We start from the raw sequence: 21,299 nt of genomic DNA, 5'->3' as shown, positions 1-21,299 counted from the left end.
CTTTTATAGTTTTCTGATTAGCCTTTTCAGCATCAGTTGCTGTGACGCTCAGAGTTGGGATAGGGGTCTCAGGGACATCCTCTCTTCCTTCGGATCTAAGAACGATTCTTAGATTCCTTTCCCAATCAAGGAAGTTGTTTCCGTACAACTTGTCCCTCTCAAGGAGCGAACGAACATTGATGATAGGTTGGTTATTAGTCATTATATCTACAATAGAAAATTTGCAAAATTTAAAATCATGTTTGTCATACAAAAGCTTAAGAAAATTTAAACATGCTTTAAACATACATAAGCTAATGTGCATTTTATTCAAATTATTTTGTCCCTTGTGAATAAAATGATTCCAAGACCCCATTCCACAAGGTTTTAAGCGTTCTTTAGCACTTCCCTAAAATTCATTGTGGTCAAGGTAAGTAAACCCTTTTACTAATTATACCATTTATAACTCTTGGTTAATAAGTTACATCTTATGTCAAAACTATTTCTATGCCTCAAAATTCAAAACTTTATCTTTTGATGATTTTGTTGAGTGCAACCAAATCAAGGCTATAAACCCCTTATATAGATTTACCCGTATTATCCTAAGGTCAATGAAAAAGATACCCCGCTTTGGCAGAAACTATCCTCCATATTCCTTTAGGCCTCATAGGTTATGATTTGGAAAGGCATTACCTCAATTTTCTTTTAAGGGACCTAAGTGTTACTATGTTGGTTCGTTTACTAGTGAACTAATGACATAAACTAGCAACATACATAAACTTAGATAAGCATTTTAAAGCCAATATAAAATGCTTAAAATAAATGTGATCCTAGTATGGCCCCTAAAAAAAATTAAGATCAAATCTTCAAAAGTTCCTGTTCATATTTGTTGGATCTGCATCCTTGAATCTTGATTGGACCTTCTTGCTCCATTGTGCTTACAATAGTGTATTTATTATCTAATTTAAACTCTTAAATTACAATAATACAAACGATGTGCAGATCGTATTTAAAATTTACAAAAATACAAAACGATACGCAGATCATATTTTCTATCCTATTTTGGGCCATACTAGTCACGTGCCTGTAACAAAATATCATATATTCCATACATGCATATCATATAATATCAAAATATTATCATTCATTCATTTACTTATTTCAAGTAAATGACCTTAATTAACTATTAATCATATTAATAATTATTTAATTAACTTACTAAATTAAATTAATGAAGTGAAACAAGCTTCTTACTATTTTGATTCAATTCAAAAAATATATATTGAATTAAAGTCAATTGCTTTGGACCACAACCAAAATAAAACGTCAAAACCAAAAAGCACATCAAATCCCCAACATTAATTGTTGGTGAGTAATTAAACCCAACACCCTTAAAATCGAAATTTCCAAAAAAAAAACGTCAAATCCGGCAGACCCATTCTTTAAGGCCGACAGCCGCAACAACAAAGCACCGGGCTGGTCGTCGCAGCCACCGAAGCAGCCGCGAAGGCTCCACGCAACAGTTGCGCAAGCACCGGACCTACCCTATTCGCGTCGCAGCCTCCAACAGCCACCACCACGCAACGATTGCGGGCGGTGCTGTTTGCCTCAGCTCGACAACTCGCCGTCCCCGACAACCCACAACCTCCGCCTTGCACAATCCCCGTTTCTCCTACTCGATTCGTGCAACAATTTGCGTGAATTTGGTAAGATTTCAAGCAACAATTTGATTGAATTTGGGGTGTGTAATTATCATAAAATTAGGGTTCATAGAAGAAATTGGGCATAAAATGATTTTTGTGCACAATTAATGATGTTGGGCATAATTAGGTACGAAATTGAAATTAAATAGGCTAAAATAATCAGATTATTTACGTATAAATTTCGAAATTTTCTTGGCAATTTTCTGATTTATATTTGCACAAAAAAAAATCAATATTTTTAAGGAAAATTTGTCATAAAGGACCTTTTAAAACACAAAAATTGTGACAAATGACCTTTTAAAAAAAAAGTTGTGACAAAGGGCCCAATTCGATATTTTTGTTGTGAATAAGGACCAAAAACTATTTTCTGGTGGTCAACGCCAATTTTCCGGCGTTGACCGGCACGTTAACTAATTTTTTTACATCATTCCCTCCAATATCTCCCCTTATATGACCCAACTACCCAGTAACCTAAAAAAAAAATTTGTTTTTCTATCTCCTCAATGCTCTGCTGCTTCTCCTTCCTCTACATCAACAATGGTAATTCATTGCTCCCGCCAGAATTCAATGAACAAGGGTTGTTGAAGTCGAATTTAAAGCATCTCATAATTTATTTAGGTATGAATTCTCTCTCCTCTAACAATTTTGCTTGATTTTTACCCAAAATTGATTTGTCATTTTCAAGAACCCTAATTTCAGGAGTCAAAAAATTGGAAAAATTCGAGCAAAAATTTAGGGCTTTTACTGTTACCTTGTACCAAATTGCACGAAAAGCAAAACGGTTGCTCGAACTTGGTTGATTTGAACTGCAGGAAGAAATTCGTGGATTGAAGGAGGAAGGAAGAAAATGGCGATGCAGTAGATCCTTGAGGAGAGAGAATTGATTTTTTTAAAAATCCTAGTAAGTTAGTTGAGTCAAATAGATGGGGGGGGATTGGAAGGAATGATTTAAAAAAATTAGTTAAAAATGAACACGTGATGAGCATGTGCCGGTCAACGCCGGAAAATTGGCCTTTACCACCGGAAAATAGCCTTTGGTCCTTATTCACAACAAAAATATCGAATTGGGCCCTTTGTCACAACTTTTTTTTTTAAAAGGTCATTTGTCACAATTTTTGTGTTTTAAAAGGTCATTTCTGACAAATTTTCCTATTTTTAATGTATTATAAATTTATACAATTAATCATAATTAGTTGCATAAATTTAAGCATAAATCGAAATTTTAGTGAGAAGCTTTCGGGTATTGTTGTGATCGTTAGTTTATACGAGCATGAATGTGTATAAAATCAATATTGTATACGTATAAAGTAATTAAAATCAATATTTTAATTTTGCTTGTTATCCTGTATATAAAATTCTGCCGTATTGAATCAAAATAATCAATAATATGCATCAAAATTAAAACTTTAATCATGATCAAAATTAACGTATGCAAGGAGCTAACTGATACCACTGTAGGATTAGATGCTAATAGCGGAATTGCAGAAAACACTTTTCTCACATCTAACAGGATCGCAAGCATACATTAATAATGAATCATAATATAGGAGTTAAATATACCTTTGATGCGTGATTCCCGAGTATACGAACAAGGACCAATTCGGAGACAGAATCCCAAGCGTGATTCCTCTACTTAGTCCACACGAGCACGGATCAAGATCTCCTTGCGTCGTTTGCTAGAACGAATGGAGAAGATGGAAATCTCTCTCTCACTTTCACAAGGAAGGGACGGATTTGGAGTATTGAATAAGGTTAGTGATTTATTCAACTTGTGTTTGATCATATCGTTATCACATCTATTTATAACGATTATAATAGCTTGATAACCAATCCTCGTAGAACTAGAAAACCTAGTTATCCTAGTAAACCTTAACTACTCCAAAATCCTATCCAACACCAAAGACCATCATGGGCCTTGGGCCATATTGATCATATCCAATACTCTAGTGTGTGTGACCTTATAGGACCCGGTTATATTAGTAGTAGCCCAATAATAATTAGCCCATAAATCATAATTGGTTTCTAGCAAAACATTATGACCACCTAAATAACCGGATTATTAATCTCCATTATTAATCCTAATCTATATTTAGTGATTGTCATCTTGATTAAAGGACATATTCCTTCACATGCCATAGCAGTATTTACAGCTTATAAGACAAAGGTGGTAGCTTAACATAGTTTTGGTAGACGCAATGGAACGAACCTATATCATATAAGCTATGATGGGTCTAAATTTGAATAACCTAGCCTGAAGAAGTCCTGATCAAGAAATAATTACTTCAAATCAGATCTATGTTCAACGTTATAGGGGTTTAAATTACTAATGCAAGTGTGACTTTGACTATTAAGGACCTGACTGCATTATGTCAAATGGTCGTTAATGTTAGGATTTTAAAAAATAAATTATGCAGGTCAGCAACAAGAAATTAAAGCAGAATAAATATCAAGTAATTGTTTAAGGAAGGAAAGTAGTTTTTCCAGTTCTACTTAGCTTTTATCATCACCTCCATAGACTACCATTCTTGTGTTGTTGCTGAAGGCTAAGCTATTTTTACATTTGAGTTAGAACTGCACTAACTGCAAACAGAAAAAACTAATGTCTAGTGGTGTTCCATGAACGAAATTCACTATAGGAGAAAATAAAAGTCAGATATCAAGGACTAGTTTAGCTATATCTTTAGGCAAAGGTTTTTAGAAACATGAACAAATTGAGATTTAAGGTGAAGATAGACGGCTGAATCAGCATCCAAGTTACTTTAGGGGGCATTTGGTTCACACGGGGTAAAAGGGAATGAAATCAAGAAAATGAATGAGAGGGAAAGGAAAGTAATTTCCTTTGACATACGGTGTTGGGATTTAATTTTTCTTCCTCCTCTCACCCTTTCTCCACCGCTCTCTTTCCTCTCATGGTGTCGCCGCTCACCCCCTTCCCATTTTCCCACCTCCCTCCTTCATGTTATCGCCTTTCTCCATATGCCGTCACCATTCGCCGACGGAACCGTCACCGTCCTTGCCGTGTCGCCATCCCCCTCTTTATACTTTCTATTAAAGTTGAGTTAGAGGTTTGAAAGGTCAAATTCGTACGTAAAAACTACACATCTGTAGTTTTCATGAAAGGTTTTTGTCACATTTTTACTCTCGATTCTTTTTTTGAAATTTGAGGGTTGTGGGTTTTTGTGTTGGTGTTGGTGGTTCTTGAGAGCATGGGGTGGGTTTTTATGGTGGTGGGATTACTTTCGGATGGAGGGGATGGTTTTACGTGGTGGTGTGGCCAGAATTTTGTATCTGACGTGTTTCTAGTGGGTTTTGTCGTGTTTCGAGTGGGTATGTTATGCTTTCGGAGGTGTTGTTGGGGTTTCAAACGGTCATGGTAGGTTTTTGGAGGTTGAGCTTGCGTTTCCGGTAGATGGGCTGGCGTTGCTAGCGGCTGGGGATCGGTTGCTGGTGGGTAGGGTCTGGTTTCGTGGGTGGAGGTGGTGGTGGGAAGGCGGCGATGGAGATGGTGGATAGGTGGTCATGGTGTAAGGTTCTGATAAGGGTGGTGGTGGTAGTGGTTAGTGGAATAGTGGGTTAGTTATAGAGGCGGTGTCGCGGTGATGGTGAGGAGTGTAGTGGGTTAGTTGTAGAGGTGGTGCTAGTCGTTAGTGGGTTGGGTTGTGTGTTGGTGGTGTCGGAAAGAGAATGGAAATATCACGGGGGTGTAGGGAATCAGAATAGAGGAGTTTGAGGTAATGAAGAGGGTACAGAGGATGATTGAAATGACATTACAAACAACAACAAAGGGAGTTAATCTTGTTCTCTCTCTTTCCTTTCCCTTTCCTGAATACTCCATACCAAACGCCCCCCATGAGAATAAATGAAATTGTAAAGGTAGGATGAGGGTTCAGGGGTGGGGATTAAAACAAAGGACGTATGGAATGGCCAATTACCAATTATGAGGGCATGTATAGTTGATCTATAACGCGGTTCAAGTTTAGCAACCCATTTGCTAATTTTTGCACCATAAACCAGTGTTTGTATCACTTTTGATGTAACTTAGAACCTTATAAATCCAATTAGTTTAACAATATTATACGAAGTATTAAACTAGAAGCACTAGTACATCTTCTGTTTAATGGCAAATATTTGAACCCTGAGAAACCATTAGTTTAACACCTTAAGTCCTTCACTCCAACAAATTGTCATCAACATTCTTTTGACAACCAAAACGTGAAGTTTATGTGTTAAACCTTAGTTGATGTAGCAATTACACAGATCCTTACAACTCAAAAGACAAACTAGTTAGTGAGTTATTTCATCAAAACCATATTATTTTATACTTCCTATGTTCTTATGCAGTTGACACAGTTTGACTTTAACACTATTTATAAGGTAAAATATAGTCATGTGAGATTTTGTTAATTTTGTGCGGATCAACGTATTTTTAGAATATCAACTTTTTCTAACTTTTTCGCATATTGAATTGGATATATTAGTGGTTAAATATTGCATCGGAGTCTGTGCAAATTGTGCAAATAGTAAGTGTAACTTTAAAGAACGAATGTAGTAAAAAATGAAATTCGGAAAATATATGTTATTACAAACCTATCAAGTTCCCACATTTTCCCCTCTTGAGAATCATAAAAACAAACAAAGTAAAGTATGTGAATAGTGGGAAAAACAAAGTGTTGCAACTAAAAAGACACGTAGGAAGTGCCTTCTAGAGACAACCATAATTTAAGTGATGGTTAAAAAATACTTTCAGAGGTAGCCGTAATTTTGGTGATGCTGAAAAATAGATTTAGATTTCAGAGGCAACAATAATTTAAGTGATGCTGAAAAACATACTTTAAGAGGCAACCTTAATTTAAGTGATGCTGGAAGATACATTTAGAGGCAACCATAACTTAAGTGATGACGAATAGTACCTTTAGAGGCAACCACAATTTAGGTGATGCGGAAGAATGCTTTTAGAGGCAACTATGAGTTAGTTGCCTCAAAAGTGTTACCTCTATAGATGATTTTTCTTATAGTGATAGATTACTAATTTGGTGGTCATTGTTTGCCTCCTCGACTTCAAGAATGAAAATTTGAGCAGAACCGAAGTACAGAACTGTTAATTGTAACCCTAATACCCCTTCTGAATGAGGTGGGGCGGGGATGGGGGGTGCATATCAAAAGTACCTGTTAGAAGCTAGTCTTATGGACGCATCACACTGACAATCTTTAATTACTTGTTATCTCTTTGTTGAAGTTAGTTAGTTCAAAAGTTGCTCTGATACCTCTTCTGCCCTCTTACAATTCCATTCTTAAATCAAGATTGGTTATGTGCTAAATTTGTTCACTAAAATACAATCTAAAAGTTCGTAGTAGGCGCATTAATATTGTTTACATTGACTGGTTTCTTGCATTTTTTAGATTTACTGTAACTGCTGCCTTTGTCTCTTTCTTGTCTCTGTCCTGCACTCCTGCCATACATATGGTATGTGATGATAAGCAATTAGTTCAGTTAAAGAACAAATTATTGATTTTTTAAAGTAACTAGTAACTGGCCTTGATTCTTCACTGAAGTGGACAATACAGGCCTCCGCTTTCCTTTAAGAGATAATGATAGAAAAGAAGGACTGACTTTTTAATTTAATGTTGTCCAAGAGTTGACCAATTTTTCTTATCCCGTAGTCAAAGAATTGAACATTAAAGATGATGGCGAGTGCGTAACAGATTTTGTTCTAGAATGTATTCTGTTTGATACCTGGTATTGCTAAAAGTATTCTGTCTGTTAGAAGTTAGAGATGATTGAAGGTCAACTACTCAAAAGTCAAACCTTTTTTATTTATTATGCAATAATTTTGATAAGTTCTTTGACATGAAGTTATTTCTTTGCAGGTTACTTCTTTCGTTAAATTGTGTCAAAAGCAGATAGAGGTTCTAAAAGCTAGTATAAGTGACGAAGAAGCAAATTCGAAGGGCTGGCTTGGTATGAGGACAGATGGTTCTAATGCTGATACAATTGCACATAAACATGGAGTGGTATGTGATGACTTATCCTGATGATTGTAGTTGGATTCTTGTACAGCTAAGTATGGCGTGGGGGGGGGGGGGGGGATGTGGTGTGTGGGTTGGAGGCGCTGGCATTGGTGCTTTTCCTACATTCTTTTGTGAGACTTTCAGAGTTCAGAATACTGATTTTGCACATAAACAAGTTTTGATGCGCTGTTTTTTAGTACGTGCTTTGAGCTTTTATGTCCTTGGTGTTTACAGGGTCTCATTGATGTGTCATGTCACTCATGTGTTAGTGGCCTAACCTCTACGCTTAACTCCACAAGTTTATGTGATAATCAAACTTTTACAGCTTGATGAAAAACGAGAATGGCAACTGTTAGTTTCTGTTAAGTGATTACATGTTTGAAGAATGATATACCATTTAGACCCCATTTAGTTCCAACAAAGGTATCAGGTATGGGTTTTAGCATTGCAACTACGGGTTTAGAATGGATGATACCTAGAACCCAATACCCAATTACCCACGTGTTTGATCGTTAAACATTAACTTTAAAAAAAAAAAAAATCTATCCACAAAATTTTCTCATCTCCCACTGTCCCACGTCTTCCTTCTTCTCCTTCCTCACTCCTCCCCCTTCCACTTTTTTCCCCTCTGCCCAAAAAGTTGAACACTCCACACTTTCTCATTTTTTACTCTTTCCTACTTTTCTTTTGCTTCCTTCTTCATGCTGTTTTGATTTGGATCTGTATCGTCCTTACTGGCATTTCTTTGTCTAACGGGATGATATTGGTTTTTGGTGGTCGATTTTGAATTTAATCATTCAAGTTCCAAATTTGGAATGGCCAAACATGACTTCTAAAATCTGGATGCAATCGACTGACTATTATATGCTGTGGGGGTGGTGGGCGAATTGATTCTAGTGGGTGTTATTAATGTTATGGTGAAGGATATTTTTTGGGTATGGTAGTGGTGGCGGCGCAATGTCGGCGGTAATTTATGTGGTGGTGGTTGGTCGTTGGTGGTTGGTCGTTGTGATTTAGTATGTTGCAGTGTTGGTGGGTGGGAGTTGCAATGGCAGGCATTTGGTGTTGGTTAGGGTAGGTGGCGAAGGTTGGAGCAATGGGGGATGTGTGTGGAGTAGACGTATGCTGAAACTAAAAATTAGGATATTATTTTTATTTTTCGAAATTTTTTGATTCCAAAGGTGGGGCCTGCGAACCCACCCCCCCCCCCCCCCCCCCCCCCTCCAGGCATGCGAACCCGATTCCTTGTGGGTTTGGGGCCTGCGAACCCGATTCCTTGTGGGTTTGGGGCCTGCGAACCCGACTCCTTGTGGGTTTGGGGTGAGTCCCCTAGGTTTCAGATCTTTAAAAATGACTAAACCAAACACCAAGTAATCAAGTACTGATATGGATGATTACAAAGTCTAAACACCAAGGTTTGGTTTTGGAAGATGATTCCATACCCGTAGCTGATTCCAAAAAATCAAAAAACTAAACACCCCCTATAACTATGGAGCGTTGGTATTACTTTCACCTGAAAATCTCTTATCTTAACTTGTTCGAACTTATAACTTATTTGAACTCTTTGTAGTTGTGAATTGAACTTGGTTCGATGTTTGAACTTATCTAAACTTATTGGAACATATTGGAACTCAACTTATTTTTCCTGAAACTTATTCTCTTAATGTTACATAACATAATCTTTTGAGAATCTCTTTTCACGCATCAGTTCCTTTGCATGGTTTCCCTGTTTGGAGAATTTGTTGTCTTGACCAGTAAGCTCTCAAGACTTCCTGTCAAACTGTTTGGTTGTGAAATTTTAATATTGAAAGTTACTAGCCATCCATGCTTCAACATGCCTCTGCTTGGCAGTTGAATCTTGTTTAGATTAATATAACCAACACAGTGAGGAAGGTTAATATGAAGTCATGAACACAACATATATAGCTATGTTTTTCTTGGTTCTAGACATGTCATTAATTGGTGAAACAATCGTACAGGTTTTGATATTGAGCGAAAAGCTTCATACAGTTACATCAGAATTTGATCGACTAAGAGCTGTACGGTTCCAAGATGCTTTGAATAGAACAATGCCCAGAAGAAAACGTAGCCGTATCTCCGACCAAACTGCAATAGATAATTTGAAATCAAAGCTTCCAGAGGTTAAGGAACATGATGAAGTAGAACCCAGTCCCCAAAGAGTCCAAGAACAGCTTTTGGATGATGATACTCGTGCACTTCAGGTTGTAAAATGCAAATTAAATAGTGTCAATACACATTTTTTATTTAGTTTGGATGATGATACTTGTGCATTACAGGTTATAAGTTGCAGATTTATCATGATACTTTGCATAGTATCAATGCATAAATTTTTATTTAGTATTTGTCTGTAGAATTCATCAGAATAACATTAAAGGTCAATTTAGGTGGAGCTGAGTAATCTCCTTGATGCTGCTCAAGAAACTGAAACTAAAATGGTGGAGATGTCTGCACTGAATCACCTCTTGGCTACACATGTTCTCCAGCAAGTCCAACAGATTGAATACTTGTACGATCAGGTAAGATTTGTTTCCGTAGTTGAAAGACCTTGACACTTAAGTGTTCTTGGTAAATCCGAGCAGTGATTCTGTTCTGGTATACGGTTATTTTTTCTGTCTCTAGAATGTGCTCTTCCTGACCATCACCTGTCTTGTTGTTAGTGGGGATTTTTGGGGAGAAGTTATCCTTGTGTTCTAAAGCTGTCTTGATAGAGGTACACATGGTGTGCAAGGGCATCTTGATCTCATTTTTGGGATGTTCCAAACTACTTTTCTAATTTGTTATTATGTCGAGATTTTTGCAGCTTTTATTCCTATTAAATGCACCCCTTTTTGTGCTTTTCCTTTTCATTTAAAAATCAATCATCACGCCTTGAACTCAAGTGACGATCAGGTGTATGTAACGTTACCTCGATGAAGCAACTTAGAGAGGGTAGCTTTCCGTTAAACTGCACACTGAACCCATGGCATATCAAAATGCGACTTTTTAGGGGTATGCAGTATGTTTATGACCATAAGTGCTGCGAATTCAATCAACTGAGCCCTCAAAATATGATATATGTACCATATCTGTTTCAAAATGGTTAACAACTACTGGTGTATGACGGAATAAAACATTTATGTCCGTAAGAGGTTGTTAGACCAATTGTTCTTGCCAATATCTCTTTATTTATGTGCATATCTTGCAATCACTTGGCTCGCTAAAAGTTTTAAAATCATGGCACTTACTTCTCTTCATCAAGTATTCCTTAGTTCCTTGTACACACTCTGTGGTTCTTTTAGTGTGTATACTGTATTTTATCCTAAACAAAATTTTCGATACTGTCTTTAGATCATCAGAAAACCTTGCATTTACACATATTTGCAATATTTTGTGTATGTAGGCAGTTGAAGCAACCAAAAATGTGGAGCTTGGCAACAAAGAGCTGACGCAGGCCATACAGCGAAATAGCAGTAGCAGAATATTTAATGTGATGTTTGTGGTTGTACTTATTTTAGCGGTCCTATTTCTTGACTGGTATAATTGAAGTATGTATTATGTATAGAGGTTTCAACAATCAACAGCTGCAAGCTTATTAGTCATCACTAAAGAAGATGGTCCTTGTTTATTTTTCCATGAAACTGGGGTTCCAAGATTTGGAGAACATCCATACGACACCCGGGTATAACTAAAGCTAGGTGCGCTAAAGGGGTATTTCCCCCCTTCCCCTGTTTCCATAATCTATAAACAAATATTGAAGTATAATTTTCATACAAAAAAAAGTTAATAAAAAAAAAGTTAATAAAAAAATGTTTTGTCCAGAAAATTACGTGTGTTAGGCCCTGTTTTTTAGAACTGAACTGAATGCTCCTGAACTGAACTGAACTTAACAGAATATATTACCGAAATAAATAATAAATACTTCCTCTATTTTTTTATTATTGCACCATTTGGGTTGGGCACAAGATTTAAGAATGGGGGTTAAAGGTGATAAATGACAAATATACCCATGTGATCTAAGTACAAATGTCATTTAACAAATGATGATAAGGATAGAAATGTCATTTTATGTGGATAAATTTACCAAAAAAGGAAATGGTGAAATTAATATGCAACTTCCGAAAAAGGAAAACGGTGCAATTATAAAAAAATGGAGGAAGTAATAAATAATAAATAATAAATAACTAATAATAAATAATAAATAATAAAATAATAATTAATAAATAATAATAATAAATGTTAACTAATAACTAAAGAATAATTATTAATTAATAACTAAATAACTATATAATAAATAATAATAATAATCTGTAATTGATTACTAAATAATTACACTAAATGATAAGTTTTAATAATAATAATAATAATAATTCATAGTTAATAACTAATAACTAAATAATTAATAACTAATAATCCGTAACTAATTAATAAAAATAATAATAAATTATATTAATTATTAATAAATAATAATAATAATAATAAGTAATATAATAATATGAATATAAATATAAATAATAAGTAATATAATAATATAATACTATAAATATAAATATAAATAATAAGTAATACAATAATATAAATAATAATACAAGTAATAATAATAATAATAATAATAATGATAATAATAATACTATTATTATTATTATTATTATTATTATTAAGTTAAATTGAATTGAATTAAATTGAACTGAACTTAATGATCCTGAACTGAACTGAACTGAACTGAACTGAATGCTCCTGAACTGAACTGAACTGCAAAATAAGTCCTGAAACTGAAATTAAGCCAAAAAGAACAGGGCCTTACTCACTTACTCCTTGTATTTGTTTTAGTATAATGTAGCAGATTTGTAATTTTAATACATGATGAAATAATATATAGCATGTTCTTTTATCACAATGTCATATTTTTCTACTTGTGCACATATGTTATTTTGGTTGTGCCAAGCTTATTGTGCAATTTAGATGGAAAACCATGGTGCACAATGAGCATGATGCACTTAAGAACACAAATACACGCGTAAAAGAACATTAGCCAATGTAAAAAGAACATGAATATATTTATTACTAGATCAAGACCCGTGCATGCACATATTTTCTACAATTATTTGACCAATTTTTAATACTCTATAATATATTTGACTTAAATATTTTTCTAATTAAATACTACCTCCGTTTCAAAAAGATCTTTACAGTTACTATTTGCACGAATTTCAATGCAATGTTTAACTATTAATATATCCAATTTCGTATGTGAAAAAATTATAAAAATTTTATATTCTGAAAATACATTCCGAGACCAATCTAACAAGATCTTATATGTAACCTTTTGATATATATAACGTACGGTGAGAATTTACGGTCAAAGTTTTTATACTTTGGACACATTTTCCAAAGCGTAAAGAACTTTCTGAAACGGAGGTAGTATCTAATAAATCTTGAACATATTCTTTAATCATCATACGATCGAAATATACAACTTTCTACCTACTATGTATTACATATTTAATATGTCTGATCGCTAATTTGACCAAAATATTCGATATACTATGAGTAAATATATTTTTCATTCTTAATATAATGATTTGACTAAAATATTAACAAAAATCATTTTTGGCAAATTATTATTATGTAACATATGTTATTTTCATTCCCTCAAAAAAAACATATGTTATTTTCATAATCTTTAAACAAATATATATTTTTCCATACATAAAAAGTTACTAAAAAGAATAGAAAAAATTAGACTTTTCTTAAACATATTTTTGGTGGGAAAGTTTTGTACAAGAATATGACGACATATGTCACTCCTAAGGTCTGTTTTACTATAATGTAATAGATTCACGGTTTTATTGCTAAGTGAAATAATATAATAATGTATCGCAGGTTCTTTTATCACAATGTCGTGTTCTATTGCACATACACGTGTTATTTTGGTTGCACACTATTCATTGTGCACCATTGTTCATAATCACGAATTGGTCTCCAAAGACCTGGAACTCTGGAAGTATCTAGTGTCCAAGACTACATACTTTTGTAGAGTGTTTCTTTTTTATTTTTTGTTTCTTGACATAGGCTTAATTTATAAAAAAAAGAAAAACAAACGTTCACAAATTGCAACTACATATGGTATCATCAAAACCGAAAAGGTTCTAAAAGTCGAAAAGATAGCATGTTATTTGCTTGTAGACCCTTGATTGTTATCACGCCTTTGTTTACAACGTTGTATTGTACATAGTGTGTGAAAGCTATTTCTGCTTGTAATTTCCTTATCAGAAATTGAACTAGAGTTGGGTTTGTAAACATGAGGAAGCCTAGATTATTCAATTTAAGGTGTAGAATTGTTATATGTGTCTTGAATTCTTCTTGAAAGATGTTTGTTTCATTATATTAGAATGACTGACTTCAAATGAATATATCTCATTATCTCCTCATTAGATTGAATTGATTCAAGTTGAAGAGAAAGCTTGGTTCAATAATTTTCTAATGCATGATCATAAACTCGTTTTGATGGGAAATGAGGGAATTATGACGATTTTAGGCTCCGTTCTATTGGACATATTTTGGTTGAACTTATATTATATGAACTTATCTGAACTTAACTGAATTTATGTAAACTTATTTTATCTGAAATAAACTTATTTGTGTGTAAACATGACTAAAAAAACTTATCTGAATTTAACTGAACTTATCTGAACTTATTTTATTTGAAATAAGTTAAAACAAGTCGAACAGAACAGAGCCTTACATTGATTTCACACTTATCAACACTTAAGCCTAAAACGTCCTTTTTTTATAACAGGCCGGCTTATATATGCTCCGAAAAATGAAAGCTAATTATGTAGTTGGGATTTGTTGAGAATTGCATGAAATAATCTATACTATATATTTAAAAGGCGTTTCTATAGAAGTTTATGTGTCACGTGGCGCTCTGTTTGTGAATATTTCATTTCACATACACTTCATATATTTAAAAACTTAGAAATGGAGCATGTATAAGATTCGAACCCGCGACTTCACGTTTAAACAATGAAGTGTTTACCATTGAGCTATAACACGTTACATGCTTTCATTGTAAAAAAAAAATATATATACTAATAAATGTAATAAAAATGAATTGATTAATAATATTTTCAAAATACGAAATAAGAATAATATAAATGTTACTAATGCAGTAACCCGGGGCATCGCCCGGGCCTAAAAACTAGTTACTGATTTAATTATAGCATCGCATGGGCGGCTGATTTGAGCTATTCCCTATGCTTCAGTTATTCCCTATGCTTCATTTACAGTAAAGTGTTTGGTTTATCTCTAGCGGAACATCAAAAGGTAATTGATGCAGTAAACATTTAAAGGTTTTTGAGGAGGGAGGCTACATCGCTGGTAACCAGCAACATATTACCCCATACCCACCTTTAAAATAAAAAAAATAAAAAAAATTAGAAACATGGCCCACCTTTAAATAAATGTGTAAAAGTGTTGCTAACTTGGTATATACTGTCATTTGTAATATAAGTATTGTCATTGTTGTATATATACTGTCATTGTTGTATTAAAATACTGTCACAATCACCCAAAAAAAGGAAATTATGTATACAACTGTAATTAAATATAAAAAGTAAAGAGACCACTTAAATGAATGGATAAAAGTGTTGCATATTAAATGAATGAGCAAAAGTATGTATACAAGTGTTATATAAGTATTGTCATCGTTTGCATAAATACTGTCATTGTTGTATTAAAATACTGTCATTGTTGTACTAATTACTATCATTGTTGCCCATACATAATACTTTGTTTGACTTTTCAACTCTTGAGCGGAAATTACCATTTTACCCCGGGTATGGAGTAATTGTGTCGCTGGTTACCAGCGATGTAGCCTCCCTCGTTTTTTAGTACTCCGAATTGCTCCTCCTTTTTTTTCCCCTTACGTTTGATCTTTCACACGTTTATTAACGACTAATTAATATACATTGAGATTTCTCTATATTTTTTTTATTTAAACAAGAAAAATTACGTTTATTTATAATATTTTCTCTATTATCATAATTCTGATATTGAAAAATGAGAAAAATTTAATGTCCAAATAAAAAAGTGTGAGAGATTAAATGACAACAACAACAACAATAAAGCCTTAGTCCCAAAATGATTTGGGGTCGGCTAACGTGAATCGTCGTAGGAGATCGTCATTGTCACCAATCAAACCAAAAAGGAGCAGGAAGTAAAAAAGAAGAAAAAAACAAAGAACATAAAGTGGAATTAATGAAAGTAAGATCAGAGAAAAATGCATATATATAGAAAAAATATTGTGAGAAATGATAAAAAATAAGTAAAGTTTAAAATAAATAAATAAGTAAAATAAGTACATTTTAAAATAGCATTTAAAATTTTTTAAAAAAATTATAGAATTTTAAATAAAATAAAAAAATAAAAATAAATAAAAATAAAAATGAAAAATAGAAAGAAACTGAAAAATGAAAGGTGTATAAGTCAAATGAAGTCATCAATGTATATTCTCTCCCTCCACTCTGTCCTATCCAACGCCATATTTTCCTCAATCCCAAGAAAGCTCATATCGTGCTCAATCACCTTCCTCCAAATTTTCTTAGGTCTTCCCCTACCCCTTGCAATTCTATCACTTTGCCACCCTTATATCCTCATAACCGGGGCATCACTTGATCTTCTACTTACATGCCCAAACCATCTTAAACGATTTTCCATCATCTTAAACTCAATCGGTGCAACCCCTACTTTCTTCCTAATAATCTCATTCCTCAAACGATCTTTTCTTGTATGCCCACAAATCCAACGTAACATGTGCATCTCCGTCACATTCATCTTGTGTACGTGACAATGTTTCACTGCCCAACATTCCATATCGTATAACAAATCCGGTCGAATTGTTGTACGGTAAAATTTTCCCTTCAATCTTTGGGGCATGCCTGAATCACATAGGAACCCCGTGACACCTTTCCACTTCAACCAACCTGCTTTGCTTCTATGGGCCACATCGCCATCCAATTCTCCATCCTTTTGGATAACAGATCCTAAATAACGGAACATTTCAGAGCCTTGGACAATTTTCCCATCTAAGTTAATCGCCCTGTCTCTCTATCTTGTACTCCACTAAACTTATATTCCATATATTCCGTCTTGTTTCTACTCAGCCTAAAACCCCGAGATTCCAAAGTTTGTCTCCATAACTCCAACTTACTTTCCACTCCTTCTTTTGTTTCATCAATCAACACAATATTATCTGCAAACATCATACACCAGGGTATACAATCTTGAATGACTATAGTATAAATAAACGGGCTAAGTGCGGAACTTTGATGCACTCCAATCGTAAAGGGGAATTCTTCGGCCTTACCAACACTAGTTCTCACACTCGTGCTAGCTCCCTCATACATGTCCATGATGATATCAATATACTTCCTCGTAATTCCTTTCCTACTTAATGCCCACCAAAGAATTTCCCTTGGTACCTTATCATACGCCTTCTCCAAATCAATGAAAACCATATGCAAATCCTTCTTCTTATCCCGATAATTCTCCATTAGTTGCCTTATAAGATAAATGACCTCCATAGTCGATCTCCCCGGCATAAATCCAAACTGGTTCTCCGAAATTTTCACAGTTCTCCTCAATCTTTGCTCAATAATCCACTCCCAAAGTTTCATAGTATGACTCATTATTTTGATTTCTCGATAGTTGACACAATCCTGGACATCACCCTTATTCTTGTACAAGGGGATGATAGTACTTTTCCTCCACTCTAATGGCATCCTATTACTTCCCCAAATCTTGTTGAAAAGAGTTGTTAACCATACAACCCTCTCTCTCCCAAGCATCTCCATACTTCGATAGGTATACCATCGGGCTCCACTGCCCTCTTGCGTCCCATCATTCAGTGCCATTCGACTTTTCTCTTTTGAATTCTTCGCATAAAGTCTAGGTTAACCATATCTCGAGAGATATTTGTATCCCCAATATCGCGTCCTTGATCCCCGTTGAACAAGTTATCAAAGTAGAACTTCCATCTATCCTTGATTTCCTTATCTCTTACCAAAACTTTTTGATCAACATCTTTCACACATTTAATCCTCCCGATATCTCGCGTCTTTCTATCTCTCATTCGAGCAAGTCTATAGATGTCTTTTTCCCCTTCTTTTGTATCCAATCTTGCATAAAGATCTTGCTTCACCTTTGCTCTAGCCTCTCTTACGACCTTCTTTGCTTCCCTTTTAGCCTCCTTGTACTTCTCGTAGTTCTCATCACTTCTACATTTTCCCAACTCTTTATAGCATTCTCGTTTGCTCTTTATAGCTTGTTGTACAACTTTGTTCCAACAAGATGTGTCCTTACTTGGTGGCATGATTCCTTTAGATTCCCCTAGGACTTCTTTTTCCACTCCCTTTATGGTGTGCTCCATTCTTGTCCATAATGAGTCTATATCCAAATCCTTATCACCGGCCCAAATACCTTCACTTGCCACTTTTCCACGAATTTTAGTTGTTGCTCCCCTTGAAGTTTCCACCACTTGATCCTAGGCTCCACTAGTGGTTTGCTCCTCCTTATATAACTTCTACCTCGAAAATCAAGTACCACAAGTCTATGTTGGGTTGTTGTACTCTCACCCCGAATCACCCTTACAATTAGTGTAGCACTGTCTCAAAGCATTCCTTACTAAAAAGAAGTCAATCTGACTCGTATTATCTCCACTCCTATAAGTTACTAGGTGAGAGTCTCTTTTCTCAAACCAAGTGTTCATTATTCCCAAGTCATGCAAAATCCAAAATAACATTTCCCGCTTCATTCCGATCCCCCCAAAACCACCATGAATGCTTTTAAATCCATCGCGACTCGAGTCTACCTGTCCGTTGAGATCCCCACCAATGATCAGTTTCCCACTTCTAGGGACACGTTGCACCACTTCTTCTAAATCCTCCAAAATTCTTGTCTAGTTGAACCATCTAGTCCTACTTGTGGTGCATAGGCACTCACAATAGTTACAACTTTATCCCCTATCACAAGCTTAATACTCATAATTCAGTCACTCTTTCGTGACACGTCCACTACATCATCAATATATTCTCGGTCAATAAGGATACCTACCCTATTCCTACCCCTAGTTTTTCCCGAATACCAAAGCTTATAACCCCATAGAGCTATTTTTCTTGTCTTGTTTCCAACCCACTTAGTCTCCTGCAAACATAATATATTAATTCTCCTCTTCTCATAATCTCTACTACTTCGAATGATCTCCCTGTCAAAGAGACAATGTTCCAAGTCCCAAAACACATCCTACTACCTTGCTCTTACCCCTGCCCTTACCATGAAACCTTGGATAGTTAACGCCACCCGCTTCCGGGCGACGGCCTAGCAACCCTTGCATATTTTCCACTACACCTGGGCCTAGAAAGTGTAGCGCACCCTTGCATATTTGACACCACCCCCAGGTGTAGGGTGGCGTGCCGCTTCTGGGCGACGACCTAGCAACCCTCACATATTTTTCACTATACCCGAGCGCAAGAGGTGTAGCGCGTCGCTGAGAAGGGGACGCCCCCACGATATTCCATTGTCGATTCATGTCATGATATATGACTTAGTTTTACCGCTGGCCGCCACTAACCTACCGCAACCCTCCTCCTTTATCCGGACTTGGAACCGGCAGTGAATGCCGCATACGCGACACTCACAGGTGAATGCCGCATACGCGACACTCGCAGGTGAATGCCGCATACGCGACACTCGCAGGTGAATGCCGCATACGCGACACTCGCAGGCGGAGTTGAGATATTAAATGACAAAAGGAAATTAATTGGTTAAAATAATCATTCGACACAAATTTTAATAGACTATTAAAGCATTTATGTGATAAAGTAATATAAAAGGAAATGTAAAGAATATTTTGAAATACCCAATAAAAAAACGTAAATAACAAGAAGAAACGAAGGGTGGGAGTATAAACGAGCAAATGTGGAAATAGAGAACTAGAGATAAATATACATACACTAGAATAGGAATAAACAAGCAAAATTTTGACATAATTACTCTACTAACACAAATTAATCTGTCCGATGTTTATTTTTTTTGTATTAAATTTTCGACCATCTACTTTGACTAATGTAGCTCAAAGATCAATCCTCAAAATTTCTTGGTAATTAGTACTATTCGTCTATTAATCATTACAGGCCGGATTACTCTTTTATGCCCCAACACCATTATTACAAAAACGAATAGTACTTTCGGATGCATACATCAAACATATATTGATATACTAGTATTACAACATGCAAGCTGGGTTAACTTTACAACATCAACACCACAAAAGGCAGATTCCCATCCTATTATCCTAAAAACATGAAACCATAAACTTCAATTCTAAGATCGATTAGTACATGCATCATCTTCAGCAAAAGATACCTAAACATCAGGTGATCCCGATATATGCATGCCTAATCATCCAAAATGCAAATTCCACCATACAATTACATGCATATATATATATACATTATGCATAATCCCATTAGATATTTAAAACATATGAAATCTTGAACACACTAGATCTTCTTTCCGAGGAAGACAAGAGTCAGCACAGCTTTGGTCTCCAAGGACGCTTTCAGTATTGCCAATCCCTGCACAAACATTATCGATCTACGACTCAAATTCCAAAAATAATTAATGTAACTACCCCAATTTCAATAACTAGAAATTTAATCACATGCACGCATAAACAAGAAGTATTTTACCTCTTTGAGACCAACTTGAACCTCCATTTCTGCCAAGGAAGAGACATCCTTAATATTGAACCTATTCATGAGTGTGATCCCAGAAATGGTAGACATTGGCTTAACTTCCAAGTTATCCATCACCATGTATGTCACTACTCCCTTTACATATCCGGATCCCCCACTTCCTCCGCTTGAAGATGTCGCCGAACCTGCAGTCTCGACAACGACACACTTCACCTCTGTAGTCATTTGGTTGGAACAATTAGGACACTTTGCACCTCTGTGTTCAGTTATAGAGTTGAAACTACCACAATAACCACACTTGTAGAATTTCTTAGGACTAGTGTTGGCAGCTGGAGCCTCATTCAGTGACAACAAAGGAACATTGACCGCTGTTTTAGGATTCAGTACTAAATCCTTGTTGAGATCTGAGTTGAAGTACTGATTGTTGAGAGATTCAACACTTTTGTGGAGATCTCCAAGGCAACCCACCATTTTTTTCTGGTTCAAGAGTTTGACAACAGTTCCAAGGGGCAAAGACATCATGTGGAGGATGAAATCCACAAATTCTTTCCCTGCTTCTGCAAACAGAACCTTGTTTGCCTTCGTGTCTACCAACAATTTCAAGCTTATCTGCGCCTCCTTCCCGGCCATCCTCAGCTTACTGTGAATTCAATTGCTTTCTGATACTGCTATTTCAATTGCTTTCTGTTTCTTGTGTTTGGATATGCATGCATTTGCTCAAAGGGTATTTAACTATTTATATAGGACAATAGGAAGAATAGGAGATCATTTTTTAAGTGAATGAGTAAAGGCGCTTATAAAAGAGGAGGCATCGACACGTGGCTAGCTAGATTAGACTTCTTTGGATAGCTTGTTA

General features: G+C 35.4%; 2 protein-coding genes across 3 annotated transcripts in view; one reads left to right on the top strand and one right to left on the bottom strand.

Annotated features, from left to right (window-relative positions):
- LOC110806194 (syntaxin-81) overlaps positions 1-11,329 on the top strand; it is a 29,848-nt gene extending 18,519 nt beyond the window's left edge. For both annotated transcript variants that reach the window (XM_022011827.2, XM_056839958.1), the window contains 4 exons: positions 7,551-7,694; positions 9,671-9,913; positions 10,097-10,228; positions 11,092-11,329. In XM_022011827.2, coding sequence (XP_021867519.1) covers positions 7,551-7,694; positions 9,671-9,913; positions 10,097-10,228; positions 11,092-11,235 — 663 coding nt within the window. In that variant the 3' untranslated portion in view covers positions 11,236-11,329. The remainder of the gene's footprint in view (positions 1-7,550; positions 7,695-9,670; positions 9,914-10,096; positions 10,229-11,091) is intronic.
- Positions 11,330-19,940: 8,611 nt separating this feature from the next.
- LOC130470239 (uncharacterized) lies at positions 19,941-21,164 on the bottom strand. The gene is made up of 2 exons (XM_056839926.1): positions 20,438-21,164; positions 19,941-20,323 (listed from the first exon to the last, which is right to left on the bottom strand). The coding sequence occupies exons 1-2, from the start codon at positions 21,071-21,073 to the stop codon at positions 20,249-20,251; spliced, it is 711 nt and encodes a 236-aa protein (XP_056695904.1). The 5' UTR covers positions 21,074-21,164; the 3' UTR covers positions 19,941-20,248.
- Between the last annotated feature and the right edge of the window lie 135 nt (positions 21,165-21,299).

The sequence above is a fragment of the Spinacia oleracea genome, chromosome 1 (genome assembly GCF_020520425.1).
Source record: "Spinacia oleracea cultivar Varoflay chromosome 1, BTI_SOV_V1, whole genome shotgun sequence".
NCBI lineage: Eukaryota > Viridiplantae > Streptophyta > Magnoliopsida > Caryophyllales > Amaranthaceae > Spinacia > Spinacia oleracea.
Note: the sequence above shows the minus strand (reverse complement) of the source record. Positions and strands in the feature narration are given on the sequence as shown.